The sequence below is a fragment of the Sesamum indicum genome, linkage group LG8, assembly GCF_026168435.1.
Source record: "Sesamum indicum cultivar Baizhima isolate 11 linkage group LG8, ASM2616843v1, whole genome shotgun sequence".
Classification (NCBI taxonomy): domain Eukaryota; kingdom Viridiplantae; phylum Streptophyta; class Magnoliopsida; order Lamiales; family Pedaliaceae; genus Sesamum; species Sesamum indicum.
In genome coordinates this window covers 31,020,760-31,042,621 of record NC_142664.1, presented here as the reverse complement: position 1 = coordinate 31,042,621, position 21,862 = coordinate 31,020,760, and the positions used below count along the sequence as shown (strand labels likewise).

Below are 21,862 nucleotides of genomic sequence, written 5' to 3'. Positions count from 1 at the left end.
AAAATATTCATTATTAATAGCTTGTTTGCTTTGTGTCCCAAAAATATCCTTTCTATTCTTCAAAAGAAAATGATATAATTCATTGCAATATTTAAATTATAGGAATTGACAAGATGATGGAGAAATCAATTAAATGTGAAGTTGAGGGAGAGAGAGATCCCACTAAGTTAACAATTGATAAACTAGTTCTAATATATCATCTCATATTAAAAAGATTGGGAAATTGCAGGACCAGATAAGAGTTCAGATGAGCACCGACGAAGGAAGATAATGTTTTTTTGTTGCATTTTCAGGACACACTCTTCAATGTGGTAGAGACAGGTAAAAAGAGTGAAATTGTCGATTTCAAGAATACCGCAGTTGGTGAAAACTTGATTGAAGTATGAATGAAACAAAAGTTCAAACTGAAATTCATAGCTGCAACGACATGCATGGCCAATGAGCTATTGTAGCCAAACAATCCTATCACTTAGCCTCTTCCTCCTTGCTTTTACGCAAGATGAGAGACTCTCTTGTTTTTCTTCTAATTTCCACTCGCAATACTTTCTTCATCTTGAATCTATACACATTTTTCATCATGTTCTTGCCCTAACTAAGGATTAGGATTGGCAACAAAGTATGCAAGAACTCCAACAAATGGTGCATTGATATAAGTTGTGGGTTCGGACTTCCGAAAATCGGCTCTATCATCCTCATAGTCATCGTCTTCCCCGGGCCCACCCACGATGGCCCCAACCAAGATGTTAGGATTAGGGTCCGACGAGTTAAAATAGGTTGATCCCTCCTTGCAACCGATGACCTGAGGATGATCTTTGGTGGAAGGAAGGGAGGAACCGCGATGGTGGATCCTTTGAGGGTACAAATTACTATACCCAACCATGTATGACATTCCCTTAGGATTTTCACCTAGGATATAATTAACTTGCCTTTGAGCTATTTGCCTCAGCTTTGAAGGGCTAATGCTGACTTCCCCACAGTTGACAGTTTGGGAAGATCTTTCCAAGTAATTTGCATAGACGAGTAAGAGGAAAGAAATGGTGGTTGCATGCTGTAAATTGCTACCGCCAGGCCTGTAAATGAGGCCTCCAGGAGTGAACTCTATGTGGTAGGAGGAAGACTCTGGTATGAGTGTGCACATGAAGCTATCGGCTGATGCTCTGTATGACTGGAGAGAGTACATGCTGCTCTCCAATACCTCCTGCAATAAAAGAAAATCGTTTCTTCTCACACTATACAGCATAAAATGCCTTTTCTTTATGTTTCTTGATTTCTACTCAACGTATATTTTATTTTCCTTCCCCTGGTGTGTTGGATATAAGTGAATAATCAACTTGTTTAAAGGAGTTCGCAGATATTAACCTTGGAAACTAGCACGTTTAGACCGGCATGTTTATTGTCCCATCCGAACTCATTAATGTTGTCATCGGCACCAAGAGTTTTGCCATTGTTTTGCAAGTAGTCAAGGTAAGAGTTATCCTGTGATGCCCTTCTTAGCCATGAAGCTCCCCACAGCAGTTCATCCTGTCCATCAACATAAAGAATAAAATCCTGAAGTCATAAAAACATCCTACCGTTGATACCAAGAGTCTGTCTGGAAATGGCTTACCTGATATCCATCAAAATCACAGTAAAATGGACAGACCCCATCTCTAATGTTAGAATTATCACTATAAGCGCCACGGTAACTATCTGCAAACTCAAAAACTCTAGTTGCAGTTCGAAACAGAGTCTCAGCATATCCGGGATCGGATGATCTGAACGCAATGGAGGAGGCAGCCAGTGCCGCGGCTGTCTCACCAGCAACGTCAGAGGCTGGATTTGGTGCATCAACCGTGTAAACTGTCCTAGCTGTGTCCATATCCTCTGGCCTTTCCCAACAATTATGGTCACTAATCGGATCTCCAACCTGAGAATGGTTGAGACATTCACTAAGAAAATCCAAGTTGCCAATATAGAAATGTAACAATTTCACTGATTAAATTTTTTTGTCAAGGGAGTCTCTGGATTGTGGTTTACCATTTTGGGTTTATTAGCTAAAATCATGGGAGGAGATGGACAGTTAAATATGGACAAATAGTTTAAAGGTGCAGAAATACTTTAAGTCCTCAATCATCAAAAGCTAACGCAGTATTTTATAGCCTAGTGGTGCAGTTAGTTGCCGAATCAGTCTACTTATCATAAGCTCATTGGAGACAGCAAAAAGAAACATGTCTCGAAGATAAATCACTGCACACACCAGTCAGTGTTTCACCAACCCCTTTGATTTTCTTCCCACTATTATATGTTTCCAACAGCCGGCCTACGAGTCTCCTTTGAGTCTCTTTTACCTTAATTAAGCCCATGTATGTAGAATGGCTCACCACATTGTGAGGGTCACCAAGAAAGGCTCGAGCAACTGGGCATAAGATAATTCATAGAGAAATGAGCTCTCACGCATAATTAGGTACAGTGATAGTGTACTTTTCTACCATTAGATTTGTGCAGAAGATAAGTGGGACCCAAAAAGGTTTACTGGTGAGAGACAGACAAACTCAATGCTCCACGGGTCAGGGACCTGACATGACATTTTCCCTCAGCCACACACATCATCCTCCTCCCCGCTTACCCTCACAGCAGGGGCAATTGGCAAACAGGTAGTTGTTGGTTTATCTACTCATTTTTTCTGAGTCTTTCAACTGTCATAAAATTTCTAACTACATTCACCTGTTTTACTTTATTAGCAATTAAAAGTCTTATTTTTCACTTTTGCTTTGATAATACTTGCTTGCATATCATTGTCTTAATTTATTTTCAGAGACCACAAACAGAACAATCAGACGTGAGTAATGAAAATTTTGGACATAATAACAATACACCAAACCATAATCATTCAGGATATTAATGGTGATAATGGAAGTCGTACATAACCAATCATGATTTAGTCCTCTTGCGACTTGCATTATTGAAACTAAACACGTAAGGCTACCCACAAATACAGAGCCGATTAAAAGGAAAAAGAAAATAGTAATTATAGAATAACAGCAAAGAACCTGATGTGAGTTTGTTCCGTGATCAACAGTGTACAGTAAAACACAGAGGGAAAATTGGGAAAAATAAACACTAAAGATGACTCTTATCTTTTTATTTGTTTTTTTATTTTCCATAACGTAGATCGTTATGTACCTGAACAAAAATACGGTTGGGTTGAGAAACCGTCTTCAACAAATAATCCGTGGCCCACCTGATCGCCACCAGAGCATTCCTCAGCTCCGCCGGCGGCATGCACTCCCCAAACTCCACCACGCTCCACGCCAGCATCGTGGTGGTGAACGCCATCGGAAAATTAAACTTAACATTATCTCCGGCGTCATAGTATCCGCCGGTCAAATCCTGCGACACCATCCACCCATCGCCAAGCCCGGAGTTCCCCCGCCAAGCCAACCTCTGGTCCGCCGGCAAGTACCCGGAACGCTGTCCCTCGAAAAACATAATAGATTTGGACAATGCGTCGGCGTAGTCATGGTAACTCACCGCAAAAAATGGGAATTGGGAGAGAAGAAGTAGGAAGAGTATGTAGTATGGTTTCATGATTGAGAAAGATTAAACTCAGAATTTGAGGGGAGAGGGAGCGATTGAGGGGTATGGGTATAGCAAAACTAAACTAAACTAAAACCCCCACAAGAAGTTGTGTATGGTGAGTGAAAAGTACGTGCAGATGTGTGGGTTATATAAGTGTGAGATCCTATGTTTATATTCTAGTTATGTCAATTTTCTTGGACTTAGCCTCTGCCTTTCTTTTTCATAAATTCCTTAATCTTGCATCCTATTGCTTCAACTTCTACCTTTCCACTCCTCTTTTTATCCATTTATAGTCAATTTCATTTTATAAAATTCCAAATATATGTATATAATTTAAATCATAATTACAATAAATTCTAATCTCAGAGTCAAATTTCAACAATTTCTCACTTGATAATACTCAATCAATTTACAAGTTTTCTTAAAAAAATAAGTTACTATATCTTTTGATGAATAGTTGTGTTTTACTTTTTTATAAAGACACTTATAAGTAAAAAAATCTTCTAAATTCAAAAAACTTCTAGAAAATTTAAAAAATAAGCTCATCATCTCCGGCCTTCCCTTTATTATTATTATTCAAATCAAGTTTGACTTGATCAAATATATTATCGACCAAATATTATATATTTACTTTATAATTAATCATTGTTGTTGAACTATATACAACAAGTAGAGCATAAAAATATATTATACATTGTTGTTTGGAGGATTCACGGGCGTATGGGTTGGGGGAGGGAAAGGGAATAGGCGCCGACACGAGTAGTATTGGTGTCAGTTCAAATTCACATGCACCGAGAAATGTTATGAGTTATGTGACTCCCCTACCCCCACAACCCCTTGCTTCCTTTTCTCCTTGTGCTATTAATTTCTCAAGCACTTGTTATTTATATTTTCCGCTACTAACACTTAATACTACTCAGCTAATAATGTCACCACATTATTCTACATTCTTATTTCTTTTTTTCTTTAAGAAGAAGAAATTAAATGAACAAAAGCGGGCAAGTTGAGAGTGTGCATATCGAGGATGGTGTGCTGAATTTCTCTGCAAAAATTCTTATCTTTTCAGGTAAGGCAAATGAGATGAAAGGGTGGGGCCCAAATTATTTACTTTTTGTTTATAAGATTGAAGAATAACGAATGAATAATAATTCTGCTTTTTTGGTTGATTTGGTGCAGTGAATCTGCAATTCGAGTAAAAATATAATGAAAAGGGTGATGAATTTCATGACGTGTTTGTTTGCAAGCTGTGATGTCGTATTAAGGGTGTGGTGGAATTTTGGGCATCCCTACCTAGAAACAGTGCAATAAGAAGACACACAAGGGTACAGCCATAGGCATGTGAATCAACATTTCACATCAATTCACCACCTATCATTATGTGTTATTATTCAACCCGTAATAACGATAATAATTCAATTGTTTCTTTATTTATTTTATTTCTAATTATCTCAGCAATTTGATCCTCCAGCAGCAGCATGGGATCAGAAGTTGCTTTTCTTCACCACCACACATGGGATTGGGATGGAATGCTTAAAGTAAATTTCTGAGTATGTACAGTTGAAGGAAATGGGTGGGATTTTCTGACAAAGGGGTATTTGAAAAGCTTTTTTCAGCTCAAAAGTGATTCTCCTCCTCCCCCTCAGGCCTCATAGGATAATGTAACTTGGCAGAATGACTTCTTCCAAGGGCCAACTGCATTGCATTCCCTTTTGCCAGATCCACAAGCAACTTTCCTAACTTCTTTATTTTATCCCTTCCCTAATAACTAAAAATTAAGCTACGGTTGGATGTGAGATTTTGATTAACAAAATGAAATGAGATTGGAAATAGTAAGAATCATTTTCAACATGTATCAGTAGGTTCATGATTATCAGGAACCAGCTACAGTTAGGCTCATTTTTGTTTGAACTTGTTGCAGGGGGAATGCAAAATATGCAAACATTTGAAGATTTAATAATATCTATCTAATTCCATTAAGTGAGATCACTGATCATTTTGTGACTAACAAATGTTGGGGAAAAAATAGTAAAATACTTATAATAATATTTTGTAATATATCATAATAAAATAAAAATTTAAAATTAATGTAGTTTAATCAGCATATAATCACAATGCTGATGAGAAAACAATAGAGGATTTGTAATATTGTTAAAAAAAATTAAAAATACTAATTAAAGGTGACCTCAAGCTTTCTTAATCAACATGAGCTACAGCCTAATGTTACACACCAGTCCAACTCCTGCTCAAGGTCACATAAAAGACGTCTATAACTCAAGTGGTCATATGAAAAATGCACAAAAATTTTCAGTACTGAACTTCAAGTCGCCTGCAATCCTATGCCACAGCATACATCAGATTAAACAAATGCCTGGAATGACTGAGATGCTGGCTTCCAACAATAAACTTATCCTAAGGGCCAAGGGCAACCATTTTAATCATCAGTTTAAAATTTGTAGTTGAATGCCACCACAGTAACAGTGATCATCAATTTGTCAGCAAGGCTCTAACTTCCAAATCTTGATCTTTCTCTTCCGATGCCTAATGATAGATAACCTCAGAAACCATACAGCAGTAAACATTCAAGTTATGCATTAATGAAGCTTGCTCCTCAGAAAGCTTGGACAGAGTCAAAAACCCCGGAACTGGTGCCTGCAATAGTCTATCCTACTGTTACAGGAGGACTTTGACTGACAAGGTTTAACACCTCAATCCCCACCTATTGATGGGTAAACACAAAAGTGATCTCAAGTCATAACCTACTTTCACTCAATTTTTAAGTCATGTCAGAATACAATGATCAACATCTAGTAAACAGTCAAAACCGGAACAAACATGTCTCTCATCACATATTACATACCAGGTCAAGGTAATTATATGCTTAATAATTACCTGATAGATGCAAATATTCAAAGGAAAAATATACTAGTTTAAACCAAGTCTTCAAGAAGAGTAATGTCAAAACTACTAAAGTACCATCCCCAAGTACTAAAAGAGAGCAGCAAGTACTAAAAGACGCAACATCAATCTCAAGAGAAACAGGGAAAGGAATACAATTTTGGCACAACATAACAGCCACTGATAATATACTCTAGTACCTTCTGGGAAAGCGGTCCATGAACCTCCCAGATGGACATTCAAATGCCAGGTGCCCTCTGCCCCCACAGTTGTGGCATATGGTCATTGCAATGCAGTCCCTACTCATATGCCCTACCTGCTGGCAGTTCCGACATACAATGTCCCGGAATCCACCTCCGCGAACTCCACCACCCCTCTCTTCAAGCATATTAGCCTTTGGGCAGTCTCTAGCCACATGACCTGATATATTGCACAAATTGCAGACAGGCTCATTTTGACAATCACGGGCGAGATGACCGGTTTTCCTACAGTTCTTGCAGGCCTTGTCGTTGGTACAGTCTGCTGCCATGTGGCCTTGCTTGAAGCAGTTGTTGCACAGCCTCAGATCTCCAGGAGGCAACTGAGGAGCTGTGCAGTCTCTCGCCCGGTGTCCCGCTTTGCCACAGGTGTGGCATATGCCCTCATTAGGACAATTTCCAGCCATGTGGCCAGGTTCTCGACAGTTCCAGCAGAGAGACTTCGTGGTGCATTCTGATGCAATATGCCTGATCACAAAAATTTAATAAGAGCAGCAAAGGTGAAAATACAGACAGTGAACTAGTTCAGCCCAACAGCCAGATTCATCTTGAGAAATATAAACGAAAAAGACTTGATATGTTAAGTAACAAAGGCTCTAAAGTAGTTAATTTACTCCATACTGAGAAAAGTATAGTCAAGGACATGCTATAGAAAAGATGCATACCCAGGAAGACCACAATTGTGACAGATTGCCACGTTTGGGCATTCTCTAGCAAAATGGCCAGGCCTTTTGCAGTTTTTGCACAGACTGTTCTGACTGCAAAAGAACAACATATCAAACAATTCATGATCTTGGTAAGAAAGAACCTTCCTGGTAAAACAAAAACATTAGTAGACAATTCTACAATCCTTCAAAACAGAAGGAAAAGGAGCACAACAGCCGGGGTAAAAAAATGAGATATTCATTCAAGTAGAGAGAAGAATCCCTTCATTCCCTTTTGTTTTTCACTTCCATCACTTTGGCCTGGAGAAGAAGTTATGGTCCAAGAAAAACTAGTACGATGAAGCAAATTTCCATACAAATCCTAAAGGTAGAGACCATGTTGATTTAAGCAAGATCCAAGCGAACACGCACAGCAACATCAACTATGGTTTCCTTTCAGATTGATCCCATTCATCAATTGCCTCTAAGCTCCCAAACCACACATATAACAGTGAAGAAAGTTTACAAACAAACGAATGAATTAAGACCAAATAACCTGAAACCCCGCCTTGAATCCCGCCTATATGGTGCATCACGATAGGAATAGCGCTGAGTACGGATCTTACGATCCATTGGGCTTCTGCTCCTGCTCCTGCTCCTGCTCCGGCTTCTGTTGTCTAAGCTCATCTCCAAACTATCCCAATCAACAAACCAACACCTACGTGCAAAATATCACCAACACAACAGCTGCTGACTCCTCCCTGTCCACCACGACACACCCAACACCAAGTCAATGAGTCCCACAGATTCTTTCTCATTCCTTCATGATTTAAACACCAGATTCCCACACTACCATTACATGTTTTTCAACAGGCAATGCCACCGTACATCAATTACAGAACAGGACCAATAAATTCTCAAATGTAATACATACTGGGGCAACCAGATCCACCGCGTTGCATCTCTTACTATAAACACATCATAACAAGATAAAAGCTAAACTGATCCTAATTCCAATACATATAAGCCAACAATTTCTTTTACTACACCCAGCAGTTGCACCGGATTTATATCCTTTCTTTTTCTTTAGTTACCTCTCCACTATCTTGCATCCAAGCATCCTTGAGGATAAGAATGGAAGATTAGGGAAGGAAGGGGTACAACCACTTAGGAGCGAATAGTGATTACAATCAGAACACCATTTTATTACATAAAGATTTTATTCCACAGATAAATAACAACCTCTCATCTCTTCACCATTCTAATACAATAGACAAAGCTTCCTTTCCTCCCTTCCATTTCCTTCCATGTCACCTCAAACCACATAAACCTTAAGTCGTCACCCCAAGAAAAATACAAGCAATTAGGTTATAATAGAGTCATCAAGTTATTCGGCAAAGATTAACATTCTTCCAGACTGTTGATATCTAGTGACTGATGTCTACTGATAACTGAGTTGTCGGAGAGCAGTTGTTTCCCATCCATTTGCTTCCAGATATGTTAGTACCAATACATGAATGCTATTCCAACACCCACGTGAACAACCACACAAGAAGTAGCACAGAACACTATAAATGAAGGAACGGCAAGGAATTACAAGACAACAACTATCTTTAGTATTCAATCTGAACGCAGTAAGAAAGTAAACACAATTGCAGATTATTAGTTGTTACTTGATACCAACATTTGGTATATTAAATGCCGTTTCTTCTTCCTTTTTCTTTATTTTGAGCCTTTATTCTTAGTAACTCGAATAGCAGGCACCCAATTTCAAAGCTAGGTCATTCTTCCCCACAAAACTATTACCTAGCAGCACCTCACCAAAAATCCAGCCAACTTAAGAATTATTGCAGTTGAAACATAATCCTAGCTAACATCACCGCCACGACAGAGAGAAACAACCAAAAAAACCATCTCGAATCAAATCTCAAACCCTAATTTTAACTTAGCAAGGTCTAATCAATCGCCCAGCGTGGCCATAATATAAATCCCCTAAAAAATAATCACAAATCTGAAACCCTGACTATTGCGAGGAGCAATTCATCCTCAACGAGCAACCAACACAAATCAGAGCTGAAACAACAGAAAAATCACCAAAATCGCACAAAATCTAATCATTAACATCACGCCCAATTTATAAATCTAGATTAAAAATAAACCATTCTCAGATTTAAAATTGAAGCTTCAAAACGCAGTTAGAAAGGGAGAGAACGGGACCTGCTGCCACGCAAGGCTCAGTCACGATCCCGCGGTTTAGCAAACGGAGCAACAGAATGTAAATATTGAGAGAACAGAGCTCGCGGAAATGCAAGCTGCTGAAGTTTTCATTTCAAAATAATATCCAATACCTCAACATTTTATGTTTTTTTCTCTTTTGCTTTTGTTTTTTTTTTTTTTTAAAAAAAAAAAGGGGTTTTCCCTCTTGCCCTGCGGCCCAGCCCCTACCCCTGTTATAAAAGGTAAAATTGGAAATCAAATTCATTGTGGGCCTACACATTTAGCCCACTTGAGAAAAATGGCCGGATTTGGAGGCCCGTTGGCCCAATCCCATATTTTAATCTCTCTTTTTGGTCCAAATTCCATACCGCATTCTTCAAATCTACAAATTACCAACTTTTAAAATTATAATGACCTTACCTTAGTATACCATGTTATCTTTTAGTCGCTATTATACTATCATGTTCAATTGTATATTAATTTTATTTTAAAATATATGTTATATATCTAGAATTGATGAATGCGACGATAATCAGTATTTATACGTCCTCCTCAGCCCATTTATATTAGGCCCATTACCAGAGGCCCCTTAATCCCAAGAACAAAAGAGAAATCGCTTTTCGATTAAAACTATTTTTCCTTTCTTTCATATCAAAACCCTTTTTGATTTTCATATTCTACCAAAAGAAGGAAAAGAAAAGGAAAAAAAAAAAAAAAAACTACAAGGAAAGCAAAAATTGAAATCCTTGAGCTTTTAATTTTCAAAACCCTTCCTTTCAGGATTTCACAAATTTTATACACTCATCCAGCTTAAATGTGTAGGCGTTTCGAAGAAATAACCTAGGGTTAGGGTTTTGAAGAAATGGAAAACGGTAATCAGATGCCCACGGTGGATGATGAGGAGTCCTTATCGGACGTGAATAAACCTTGTAAACCAGAGATGGAAGAGGAAAAATTGGAAATTGAAGGGTTACAGAGCACAGAGGAATGCGAGTCGATTCCAGAATTTGGTGAATCGAGCACAAGCGTCGGTGGAGAAAGAGATGGAACGGTGTCGTTAGAGGATAGGCCGGTTGCAACTGGCGGAGAAGAGTGTGTTTTGGAGAATCATATGGCGGCTGGGGAGTCAGAATTTATCGAGGATACTGCTGCTGAGATGATGGACCCGTCTCTAGTTGTGGCGGAAAAGGTGGTGGCAGAGGACGATGGGAATGAAGTGATTGGGTCGCAAAGTGAGGAACCCCCACTCGAAATGAAAGCTGAGGAAGAAGCCAAGCGAGTTGATGATGCCAAGGGCGAGGCGGCTGTTACTGATACAGGGGATGCGCCAATACTTACTCAGTCACAAGTGGACACCAGAGGGGATAAATTATTGGATGACACGCAACTTGGAGATGAGGAAAAAATTGCACCAGTTGTTGACTCCAAGTTGGAGATGGTTGTTACTGATGTAGCTAATCCACAAACTTTTCCTGAATTGCAAATGGAGGCTAGTGGGGATCAGATGTCCGTGGACCCAGCGCTTGAAATGCAAGCCGAGGAAGAATATACACCAGTGGCTGGTGCCAAGGTGGAGGTTGTTGTTTCTGATGTAGGCAATGGTAATGTACAAAAGTTTTCTGAGTTTCAAATGTATGCAAGAGAGGATGAATTGCAGACAGAGAAGGGGGTCATGGAGGCAGTGGACAATATATCTGAGAGGGATATGGATTCTGGAGAGAAGGCTAAACACGTCGGAGGAGCTGCTGATAATGAGTTAGCAGACAGTTGGGCAGTAGGAAGTAATGCAGAGTCGGTAGTGGAGGTTGATGGAGTCAATGAGGAGAAAGTTGATTTTGTGGAAAATGATCAAGAACTAGCTGCTGGAAAACCATCTGACATTGAAGACGACAAACTTGATCCCTTGGTGACTGAGGAGACGCCAATCAATGAAGTTAATACTGATTCAGAGACAAAACCTGAAGTGAATGCATGTGTTGTTCATGAACAAGAGCAGGTTCATGAATTAACTGGCGTTGTGGAATATGTTCGTAGTGATGTGAGATATGAGCATACTAAGGATAAAGAGGTGGCTCCTGAGGCGAGTTTTATGTCTGAGATGAAGACGGTTGAAGATGAGAGCATGAGTATGGAGGTGTTAAAGGATTCCAACTTAGACGAATCAGTGAATGTGGCAGAAAACTGGGAGGATGCGGTAGTTAAGGAGGAGCTTCCTGCAGGGGATATCAAAATAGAAGCAGAGGCAGGAGCGGAATCAGGGCTGACAAGGAATGTTCTGGTGGAGGAGGTTCAGTCAGCAGAAGCCGAAGCCGAAGTGGAAACTGAAGAGGGAACCGAGGTGGTGGCTGATAAGATCCACGAGGAGGATGGCAAAATGGAGACAGGGGAAACATCGAGTGATGTGGATGAGCCTGTTCAGGACATTTATGAATCACCAGCTGCTGTCCAAGATGAGGAAGATGAAACAATGGTAGCCGAGGAGGAGACAGGGACACAGGAGACTGAAACGGATATTGCTGAATCAGCGAAAACATCTGGAGGGAAGAGGAAGAGAGGGAAATTCACAAAAAGTCCATCAATTTCTAAAGGCACAGCAAAAGCTTCATCAAGGAAGACAGTTGGAGAGGATGTTTGTTTCATTTGTTTTGATGGTGGGGAACTTGTGCTATGTGACCGTAGGTAATATTTTTGGAACATGGAAGCTGTACTATCCAATTTTAACCAAAAAATAAATGAAGTCTGCATGTTATCTTCAAATAGTTTTGTGGCCATATGTTCTCATTTTGCTGATTGGTTGAGTTTCTTTTTTGGACTCCCAGAGGTTGCCCCAAGGCCTATCATCCTTCATGTGTTAATCGAGACGAGGCATTTTTCAGATCTAAGGGTCGCTGGAATTGTGGTAAGCATTTCTCTATACCTCCAAAAGGATATGTTCAAATTTGATTGTATTTTATGGATTGTTTCAAAGATTATCCCTGCTTTATTGTGCAGGTGTACTTACTGCTAACCCTCATTGATTTATGTTTCCATTGTTGGAAATGAAATGAATATGTTTCTTTAGCAAGCAGCGGCAATCACACTGTTGATGCTTTTTCGCTGTAAGCCTTTGCAGCCAACAACTGTATTTAACATATAGAGTCCTGCTAACTGGAACTTCCAAACTAGATGTTCTGTTTTAAATTCAAGTTGAATTGTGATAAAGCTAAAGAAGCAGATTTTTAGCTTTGGATCTGCACTCAGGGGGTTGTATTAGTAGTATTATAAAAATGAGTGTTAAGGAAACTCAATTTTGAGCGGATTATAAGGGATGGAAAGATGACAGAATCTTACTCAGAAAGTCTTATTGATGACGGATCCTGTTCTTTCCAACTATTGAATTTAAACTATTGATACCCTTTCTGTTCCATAACTGTTGAGCAAAAGGCAACGGTGGCTAAAATGTCACCATTTTATTTGTTTTTTCTTCTTAACTACATGCAAACAGCAAATAACACTTGAGAAGTCTTGACCAACAATTACTAATGGAGAAGTCAGGTAGGTTATTGGGCTATAACCTCTTATCTAAGAATAGCAGGATGCGGCTTCAAAGAGATATGGAACTTTTGTGCGGAGACTATAATCCCCCTTCTCCCCCACAGCCAAAAAAAAAAATCCGAAATAGGCTACTTTGAGGGATCTGGCTGAATAACTGAAGGCAGTGAGTCGTGTTCGCTTGTCAAAAAGTGAAGTCAAAGAAGGGCTTCCAAGACAATCCGGCATCTTTACATAAACCCCTGCAAAGCCGTAGCATGTATGGCAATTTGACTCAGTTCTTTCTTATTGTGATGTAACGACAATGAAGCAATCAAAATTTGTTACATTTACATTGGACGCCTTCTGTTTCAATGGTTATTTGTCAGCTAGTGAGCAAGTGATAAACATTTCAATAAAGAGTGACCATGGGAAAGGGGACATGTGGCAATCAATATGTGCGAACTCTGTCGATGATGGCTTGGATTGTAATAGCTGGTTTTATGTGTTGGCCTTATTATTGTTAAAAGTGACTTAAAGCCCCCCGGAGTTATCAATGTTAAATGTGCAAAGTGGCTGTTGATGTCGGGTGCTGAGGCTCTTGGGGCTTTAGTGGAAAAGTGTAAACATTCTGTGCATTTGTCAGAGCAACCTTTAACACGATACTGTTAACTAATATTCTTAACAGACAGAAATAGGGTGACCTTTATATCCTTCTATGTTGTCCTGAATTTGCCACAAGCAACCTTTAACACATAGTGTTTGTCTAATTTTCAACAGACAGAGTGGGTGACCTGTTTACTTTTGTTTTTCCTGAACTTTTAGATTGGCATTATCGAGTATTTCGATGCGCTTGTGATTGTTGGAAGTAACAGCTCCTTTACCGAAAAGTTATTACAGAGGCCATGCTCTTTAATAAACCTACTCTACTATTTTTTTCAGCTTATTACCTTTGCTCCAATTCACGGTATTAGAACTGAAGTTACCGCTGAACAAATATCAGGGGGAACGGTGTTTCGCCACATGGCCTATTCTACAGCACAACCTTAGCTTGACTAGCTATTGAACTTTGCTGATGGCGTTGATTGTGAATTAGTCTTGTCTTGTTACTTCCTATCAACTATATAGCTGCCCTTTTGATATGTTTGTTTTCTTCTTGTATATTTTTAACAAGAAAAATTAACTCTTATCATCAGAACTGATATTTGTAATGGATATATGACATGCTACTCCACTCGAATCATATCCAGTTACTAGCTACCAAAAATTGTTTTTCTCCTTTGTTATATATGGATGGTTTAAGTGGTTTTTGTTCTCAATACCTGCAGTGGAGCCTTTAGCTTACTGATGTGTACAGGAATGAGTTAATTCTGTTTTCTTTATGGCTCATTTTTCTTTCCAATTTGTGAAATGACTGACCTTTTAGGTTTAGATTTATCTAAATTTTTGAGGAGTCTGTAAAAGTTGAACTGCTATGAGACTGATATTTTCTTTTTTTCAGGTTGGCATCTATGTAGCATTTGCGAGAAGAATGCCCGGTATATGTGTTATACATGTACGTTCTCCTTGTGCAAGAGTTGCATTAAAGATGCGGTTATCTTATCTGTTCGAGGAAATAAAGGTTTTTGCGAGACCTGCATGAGAACTGTTATGCTAATCGAGAACAACGAACAGGGAAACAAAGATGTATGTGCTTCTGTGACTCTCTCTCTTGTTGTGCTTGTGACGTTTTTGCACATTGAAGTATCAAATTTAACCTTTTCGAGAAATGTTCATTCCCATCATTTTTTCTTGATGTGGATCTCCTTTTAGATATCTTTGACTAACCATATCATGTTTATTTTTAGCCATGTTTAATTCAGTTTAATTGTTCACTTTCATCTTTGTGTCTGTTTGTTTGAGACCTATTCATGCCATTCCAAATCTTATTGCTGTGGTGGTTTTTGATTAAAATTCTGGATATGTTTCCGGAGTGACCCTATACAGTTACAAGGAGTGTTAACAAACATAGTGCTATGACCGAGTGTCGGACATTGGAGAGTCTTGATTTTAGATATGTCCCCGTTGTCGTAGGTATTTGATAGTAGATTGCTATGATGTCCTATTGTTAAAAGTCTCAATTTAGGCAGAAAATTCTTTTGTTTAATATATGACATTCATTCATGTGAGTATGTCTGACAGTCATTTGATTAGGCTAATTATTTTTTCTTGAGCATGTTTGGTTCCCTGGAATGTCTTTCGTGCTCCTGATCGTGGGGATTTGTCGATTTTGCTTCCATTGACGCACATCAAATCTTATGCTCAGCTTATGAATTCATGTCATGGAATTGCGGTTGATCACAATCATAAGTTATGCATGTGATGGATCTTCAATTGACTTTTGTTTATCCTTCACTAATTCTTCTAGGGACAAGAATGGACAAAATTGTGACCTATTCTAGGTGCCTACTTTAACTGCTGTGATAATCGATCAAAGATATTACTTCTCTTTCTTGTGCATGTTTCTCTGATGACGTATGTCCTTAGACAAGTGTTGAACAGTTTGGAATCTTTGGATAACTCATTATGATGCATTTAAGGTTCTTCAACCTTTTCTGCTGTCTCATTCGTATGAGAATATACAGACTTCAAACGTGATTATCAATTTAACATTGACTGATTTATCTGCATCTACTTGAACTCTATCAGCTAATTTTTCTGATGTGGAATTGGACATCAGGAAATGGTTTCCAGAATTGTATGTTCTTGCCTTAGCTCCACTGCAAGAATGTTATCTTTGCTACTTTGTTAGCCCCCAACCCCATGTTGTTGTGGTCTTTGTAACTTGATCCTTTAACTTTAGCATCTTTAATGCTTAGATAAACTGGACATTGACTGAGTGTTTTATTCCATTTCCTCAACACTGTTATATATGTGTATTTTAACCTTTGTATGGTATTCTGATGTTTTCTTGCTGCTCTACTTGATCCCTGCAGGGTGAAATAGATTTTGATGACAGAAATAGCTGGGAGTATCTTTTCAAGGATTATTATTTAGAATTAAAAGCTAAGCTATCACTTACACCAGTTGAAATTAGAGAGGCTAAAAATCCGTGGAAGGGTGCGGACATGTCTGGTCCCAGCAAACAAGAATCATCTGAAGCACATGCTGATGCTAATGATGGAGGATCTGGTTCAGACGATTCTACTGAGAACATAGAACCTATCAGGCCTAAAAGAAGAAAGGTAAGGAAACAATCAAAATCCAGCACCAAAGAAGAGGAGTTGGTAAGTACCGGTGCGTCAGCTGGGGACAGAGCTATCTCCTTATCGGACAACTCCGAGTGGGCATCAAAAGAGCTACTTGAATTTGTTTCACACATGAAAGATGGTGACACAGCCCCTCTCTCTCAGTTTGATGTCCAAGCTCTTTTGCTTGAGTATATCAAAAGAAACAAACTACGTGATCCTCGTCGGAAGAGTCAAATTATATGTGATGCAAGACTTGAAACTTTATTTGGGAAACCTCGAGTTGGACATTTTGAAATGTTAAAACTTCTTGAATCTCATTTTCTCACAAGGGATGAACAAAACGATGATGTTCAAGGGAGTGTTGTTGACACAGAAAATAATCAATTAGATATTGATGGCAATGCTGATGCCCTGACAAAGGGTGGCAAAGATAGGAAACGGAAATCACGAAGAAAAAATGATCGGGGGCCCCAGTCTAATCTTGATGATTATGCTGCTATTGACATGCACAATATTGGTTTAATTTACTTGCGAAGAAAGTTGATGGAGGACCTACTTGAAGATGCTGAAATGTTTCATGATAAAGTTGTTGGAACATTTGTACGAATAAGGATTTCGGGTTGTAACCAAAAGCAAGATTTGTACAGATTAGTGCAAGTTGTAGGTAAGAACTTTCTTTTATTATCTTACTACCAGTTAGGATTGTCTTCTTCCTCTAAGTTCTTGAACTAAGGCTGTTGTTGTTGTAGTAACTTTCCAACAGCCGTCCTCTTCTGAGCCCACCAGATTTATATCCAACCAAAAAAAGTAAAGGTAATGTTGCTCTTGTTGGAATTTTGCAGGCACAAGCAAAGCAGCAGAGCCGTACAAAATAGGCAAAAAGACCACTGACACTATGGTGGAGATACTAAATCTGGACAAGACTGAGATCATATCAATTGATACAATCTCAAATCAAGAGTTCACAGAGGTGATTGAATTTAACAAACCATACCTACTTTTCCTCCTCTGGTACACAAGTTCCGTGTCATAGAGATGGCAAAAGTAAAATTGTAGGCGAATAGTGAATAGATTTAAGCGAAAAGGAAATGTTGTGGCTCTGAACCAAGTTGCCCTTGTTAAATTTTTTAAAGGTAACTGGGCCTTTCCTTATTGTATCAGTCTAGAATTGCAGATTAACACAGGCTTTCAGGTGTTTGACATGAGTAGCTTTGATTGCAGATATGAGTCATCCTGAGGCTCTTTTACAACAAGCCACTTTGTGAAATAATGTTGTGAACGGTTACATTTTAGTAGTACATTTCTTATGTTTAGTTCTTCACCTCAGATTTTCGTGATGATAGTGATAGCAATTGCTTAACCAATGTTGTATAAACTGTTTCGTTTGTTCTTTTTGCATGTGTTTTATTGGCAATGACAACAGTGTGAAATTCATAAAAGTTTTTTAGAACTCAATTACATTTCTTTTTTTTTAAATTTTACAGGAGGAATGCAAGCGTCTTCGCCAGAGTATCAAGTGTGGACTTATCAGTCGATTGACTGTGGTAATTATACACATCTGGATTGTGATTTTAGCTTCTTCTTCTTCTTTTTTTTGTGTGTGTCGGTTGTGATTTATGTTAAATCAGATAATATCTCTGGTTTGTAGGGTGAGATTCTTGACAAGACCATGGAATTGCAGGCAGTGAGAGTCAATGATGTATGTTCACTTTGCACTCTGATCTTTTGAATTTATTTAAGATTTAAGTCGATCAAGTTATCGTCCACTACTATTAAACCCTATTTTTATTAATATAGAAACAAATGAGGTTAATTGGAATAAACTCGTAGAAATGGTTGCCTCTAGGATGTAAATGAATTTTTTCTTTCCGTTTCTTTCTTCATAAAAATGCCTTATCTATTGAAACTTTTGATTTCTCGCATTTACGCTCCCTCTGTACAATCTTTTACCTTAGAGCTTCTTGGTTGATTTCATTATCTTCTTCGCTGTGTGGTGAGGAACTCAATATTTAAAGTCTATTTTCATTGCATTGTGCTGATTCTATTATGATGCTACACAGTGGCTGGAATCAGAGATTTTACGGCTTAGTCATCTTCGTGATCGGGCAAGTGATTTAGGACGTCGGAAGGAATATCCTTTTCTGCCTTTTTGGTTAATATGTTTTATTGTTACGTTTACTGCATGTTGTCTCTGAGTCTTTGACCTCACATGTATGCCAAGATTTGCTTATATTTGATATGCGACTGCCAATGTTCAGAACCACTCCACATGCAGTTGACAAAATGTGGATGCCCCCAACATTATTATATACTCATTACTGATTCTTTTTTTTTCCCCCTCTCTGATTGTGATTTTTGTTTGCCAAAGCACTGGGTGGAACTTATGTAGTGAATTGGCAAAAGTAATCAAGTTTTCCTCTGTGTTTGCTATCTGGAGATCAGTAAAATCATCATCAATTCCGAGAACAAACTTCATGATGTTAGGTGGAGGTTGTCAGCTTCAAAAACTTATTGTAAAACAATTGTATGCATGCAAATGTTGATCATGTGCTTCAGGTGTTGATCTTTATGCATGTGGTTTAATTATCACTATTTAATATATATATTTTTGGTGCTGTTCACTATTTAATATAAGCATATGTATTTTCTATGCCTTTCCCAAAAAAAAACAGTATTTTCTATGCTATTTTTCATCTGTGAAAGTGAGGCGTTATCCTTGACTGGTTTCACGCTTAGAGAATGTGTCGAGAAATTACAGATTCTGAAGACCCCTGAAGAGCGTCGACGCAGACTAGAGGAAATTCCAGAGATACATGCAGATCCAAAGATGGATCCAAGTTATGGCTCTGATGATAATGACAGTGAAACTGAAGAAAGTAGACAAGGTTCCCTTCATATCACTTTCAGGGTTGGTATTCAATACTTTAACCATCATCAGACCCTAACTGTGAGTTATTTCGTTCCATGCAGATGCTTTCATGAGATCTAGAGCTTCTGGTTTCAACAGGAGAAGGGTCCCGATCTCACCTGGAAGTGATAATGCTGTAAAGGATTCTTGGAGTAGTGCAGGAAAAGTTTCAACTAAAAATTGGGAAACGAGTAGAAATCCATCTGGCAATAACTTTTCTATCAATGCTAGTCACATTGGTGAGATAGTAAATGAAAATTCCTGGAATTTAGAAAGAGACAAAGAGACGCAAGAATCCAACAACAATTTAGAGAAGCTGAATTCTGCTACTAATTCTGAGTCAGCTGAATGGGCACTACGCCCTGCATCTCGATCTGAATCATTTGCTGGTGTTGCATCTGTAACCTCACAAGCATCTTTCTCAGCTAGAGTAGTGGAAGCTGCTGTAAAGATAAATGAATCAGAAAAAATGTGGCATTATCAGGATCCTTCTGGAAAAGTACAAGGACCCTTTTCTATGGTGCAGTTGCGTAAGTGGAACAACACCGGTTACTTCCCTGCTGATCTAAAAATCTGGAGAACCAGAGAGAAGCAAGAGAACTCCGTACTTCTGGCTGATGCATTGGCAGGGAAATTTCCAAAAGAGTTGCCAGCTGTTGACAATTCGTTGCCTGCTGCAAATACCTTGGCTAGTTCACACACCTTGGCTGGTCATTCTAGTAAGACTTCTGAAATATCTTTACACCAAGATAAAGAGACATCAAGCACTGATCAAAATTCTGGGTCCCTCTCGAAGTTGTCTAGTGAAAAGTGGCTCGGGAATGATATGACAAACCTACCTTCTCCTACCCCAAAGCAAAATAATGCGGGTTGGACAGGAGGAGAAACGGGTCATCTGACTGGACCAGTTGTTGGTATTAATGGAGTGCTTCCTTCCCCTACTGCAATTGTACCTAATATCGGGACTTCTCCTGCCCCTGCATCAGTTTTGAATTCTATTGTCCCGACTGCTCCTTTTAGTCCAACACCCAACTCTCAACAGGGAATCCTGGTGGGTTCTGCCGTTCCATTACATACTCAGTCAACCATGACGAGTGAACCACACACGGTACAGATACATGGCCATCCCCCAGCCTCTGTCCAGCCTGTTCAGACTGCTATTACTCAGAATCTTCAAGCTGATCCGCAGAGCTGGAGTAGCCCTTCACAGCCCGCTCAGCCACAAAATTATGGTTGGGGTACATCAAATGTTCAGAATTCTTCCGGAAGTTACTCAAACTCGGGTATGACACCTGCACCTCAACCTGATGTTTGGCGACCTACTCAGAGCAATCAACCAAACATGCACCCCCCGGCTACACCAAATGTACCTTGGGGCATGGGGCCAGCAGAGAACAATGCTTCTATGGGAGCGAGACCTGAAAATCCTAACATAGGCTGGGGCACAATGCAGGCTAATCCAAACATGGGGTGGGGGAATCCAGCGCCAGGAAATACTAACATGAACTGGGGACCTGCTATGCAAGCACCACCACCTGGAAATACGACTCCTGGTTGGGTTGCTCCAGCTGGAAATACTGGAGCCAACGTCCAAGGAATGTTGCCCGGGAACGTAAATACCAGTTGGGCAGCAACTCAAGGTTGGGTTGCTCCACCTGCACAAGGTCCGGTTCCGGGGACCAGTTGGGGGCCACCAACTGGGAATGCAGGTCCAGCTCCTCCTGCTATTCCAGGGCCAGCACAAGGAAATACGAATCAAGGCTGGGTTGCTGCACCACCTGCAAACCAGGGTTCCTGGGGTGGCGAACAAAACCATGTTAGTGGACAGTTTTCAGGCCAAAGGGGTCCCCAGGGTCGAGATTCTGGTTTCAGTGGTGGCAGGCCTTGGAACAGGCAGTCATCTTTTAGTGGGGGCGGTGGGGGTGGAACTGGAGGCTCCAGACACATTAGTAAGCGGGACATGGTCTGTCCATACAATGCAAATGGTCGATGTAAAAAGGGAGCACGCTGTGATTATCTGCATACTTAGCTTGAAAAATTCATAGCTTTTGATCCTTAGCTATACAGGCCTGTCTACTCATTTGATCTAATCGTATTGACTTTTCACCTGGGTATTTAAGAACTGTAAACTCTTTGTGCAGTTTAGGTGGCTGCTTTTAGCTCTGCAATTTTGCCCTAGTTACATAGCAGCAGATTTTCTGTTCTTCTGTCATGCCGTCAGTTAATATTTTTTTCTGCTTGCATGAAACACAAACTTCTGGGATCCCAAACATGCTGCAATAACATATGTAATTATGAGATTAGCTGAATTTGAGTTGGGCGAATATAAATGGTGATATATAAATATATTGGCTTATAAGCGTTGATGATAGTTTTCATCTCATTCTCTTATTTGCCCCTCTATGAAGAGGAAATTTGCATTTTATAATATGCATTTCACTGTTCGTTCTTCAGTGGCGTAGTTTCCTACCAATAACGATTTATATGTACTTAAAAATTCCGTTTGAATTCGTTCACCATTCTGATATAGATATCATTTTTATGAACTCGTGTTTATATGTTGGACAAAGAAGTTGGTTTGTGTTATAGTGAAGTTGTTAGGTTTCGTTAATCATCTGTCAAGGGAGGGAATGTTCGATCGTT

General features: G+C 39.4%; 3 protein-coding genes and 1 long non-coding RNA gene across 4 annotated transcripts; 2 read left to right on the top strand and 2 right to left on the bottom strand.

Moving 5' to 3' along the window:
• Positions 1 to 360: 360 nt before the first annotated feature.
• LOC105169699 (endoglucanase 24) lies at positions 361 to 3,789 on the bottom strand. The gene is made up of 4 exons (XM_011090184.3): positions 3,163 to 3,789; positions 1,607 to 1,906; positions 1,360 to 1,521; positions 361 to 1,198 (listed from the first exon to the last, which is right to left on the bottom strand). The coding sequence occupies exons 1-4, from the start codon at positions 3,565 to 3,567 to the stop codon at positions 593 to 595; spliced, it is 1,473 nt and encodes a 490-aa protein (XP_011088486.1). The 5' UTR covers positions 3,568 to 3,789; the 3' UTR covers positions 361 to 592.
• Positions 3,790 to 6,461: 2,672 nt separating this feature from the next.
• LOC105169698 (uncharacterized) lies at positions 6,462 to 9,729 on the bottom strand. The gene is made up of 4 exons (XM_020695664.2): positions 9,572 to 9,729; positions 7,911 to 8,115; positions 7,376 to 7,468; positions 6,462 to 7,178 (listed from the first exon to the last, which is right to left on the bottom strand). Exons 2-4 carry the CDS (start codon positions 8,039 to 8,041, stop codon positions 6,647 to 6,649), a joined length of 756 nt encoding a protein of 251 aa, XP_020551323.1. The 5' UTR covers positions 8,042 to 8,115; positions 9,572 to 9,729; the 3' UTR covers positions 6,462 to 6,646.
• Positions 9,730 to 10,205: 476 nt separating this feature from the next.
• Positions 10,206 to 21,387, top strand: NERD (GW repeat- and PHD finger-containing protein NERD). The gene is made up of 10 exons (XM_088883251.1): positions 10,206 to 12,250; positions 12,391 to 12,470; positions 14,583 to 14,767; positions 16,057 to 16,975; positions 17,154 to 17,281; positions 17,796 to 17,855; positions 17,960 to 18,010; positions 18,372 to 18,442; positions 19,042 to 19,196; positions 19,282 to 21,387. Exons 1-10 carry the CDS (start codon positions 10,434 to 10,436, stop codon positions 21,246 to 21,248), a joined length of 5,433 nt encoding a protein of 1,810 aa, XP_088739377.1. The 5' UTR covers positions 10,206 to 10,433; the 3' UTR covers positions 21,249 to 21,387.
• LOC148787373 (uncharacterized) lies at positions 17,288 to 17,794 on the top strand. The gene is made up of 2 exons (XR_016066691.1): positions 17,288 to 17,444; positions 17,533 to 17,794. It is a non-coding gene; the product is annotated as an uncharacterized LOC148787373 (long non-coding RNA).
• Positions 21,388 to 21,862: the final 475 nt, after the last annotated feature.

Coding starts and splice junctions, on each gene's coding strand:
- LOC105169699 (XM_011090184.3), bottom strand. CDS start 3,567: ATGAAACCATACTACATACTCTTCCTACTTCTTCTCTCCCAATTCCCA. Junction 1,907..3,162: donor CCAACCGTATTTTTGTTCAG/GTACATAACGAT, acceptor AACCATTCTCAG/GTTGGAGATCCGATTAGTGA. Junction 1,522..1,606: donor GTGATTTTGATGGATATCAG/GTAAGCCATTTC, acceptor GTTGATGGACAG/GATGAACTGCTGTGGGGAGC.
- LOC105169698 (XM_020695664.2), bottom strand. CDS start 8,041: ATGAGCTTAGACAACAGAAGCCGGAGCAGGAGCAGGAGCAGGAGCAGA. Junction 7,469..7,910: donor GATTCAAGGCGGGGTTTCAG/GTTATTTGGTCT, acceptor GTTCTTTTGCAG/TCAGAACAGTCTGTGCAAAA. Junction 7,179..7,375: donor CACAATTGTGGTCTTCCTGG/GTATGCATCTTT, acceptor TTTTGTGATCAG/GCATATTGCATCAGAATGCA.
- NERD (XM_088883251.1), top strand. CDS start 10,434: ATGGAAAACGGTAATCAGATGCCCACGGTGGATGATGAGGAGTCCTTA. Junction 17,856..17,959: donor TTATCAGTCGATTGACTGTG/GTAATTATACAC, acceptor TCTGGTTTGTAG/GGTGAGATTCTTGACAAGAC. Junction 19,197..19,281: donor AACTGAAGAAAGTAGACAAG/GTTCCCTTCATA, acceptor CGTTCCATGCAG/ATGCTTTCATGAGATCTAGA.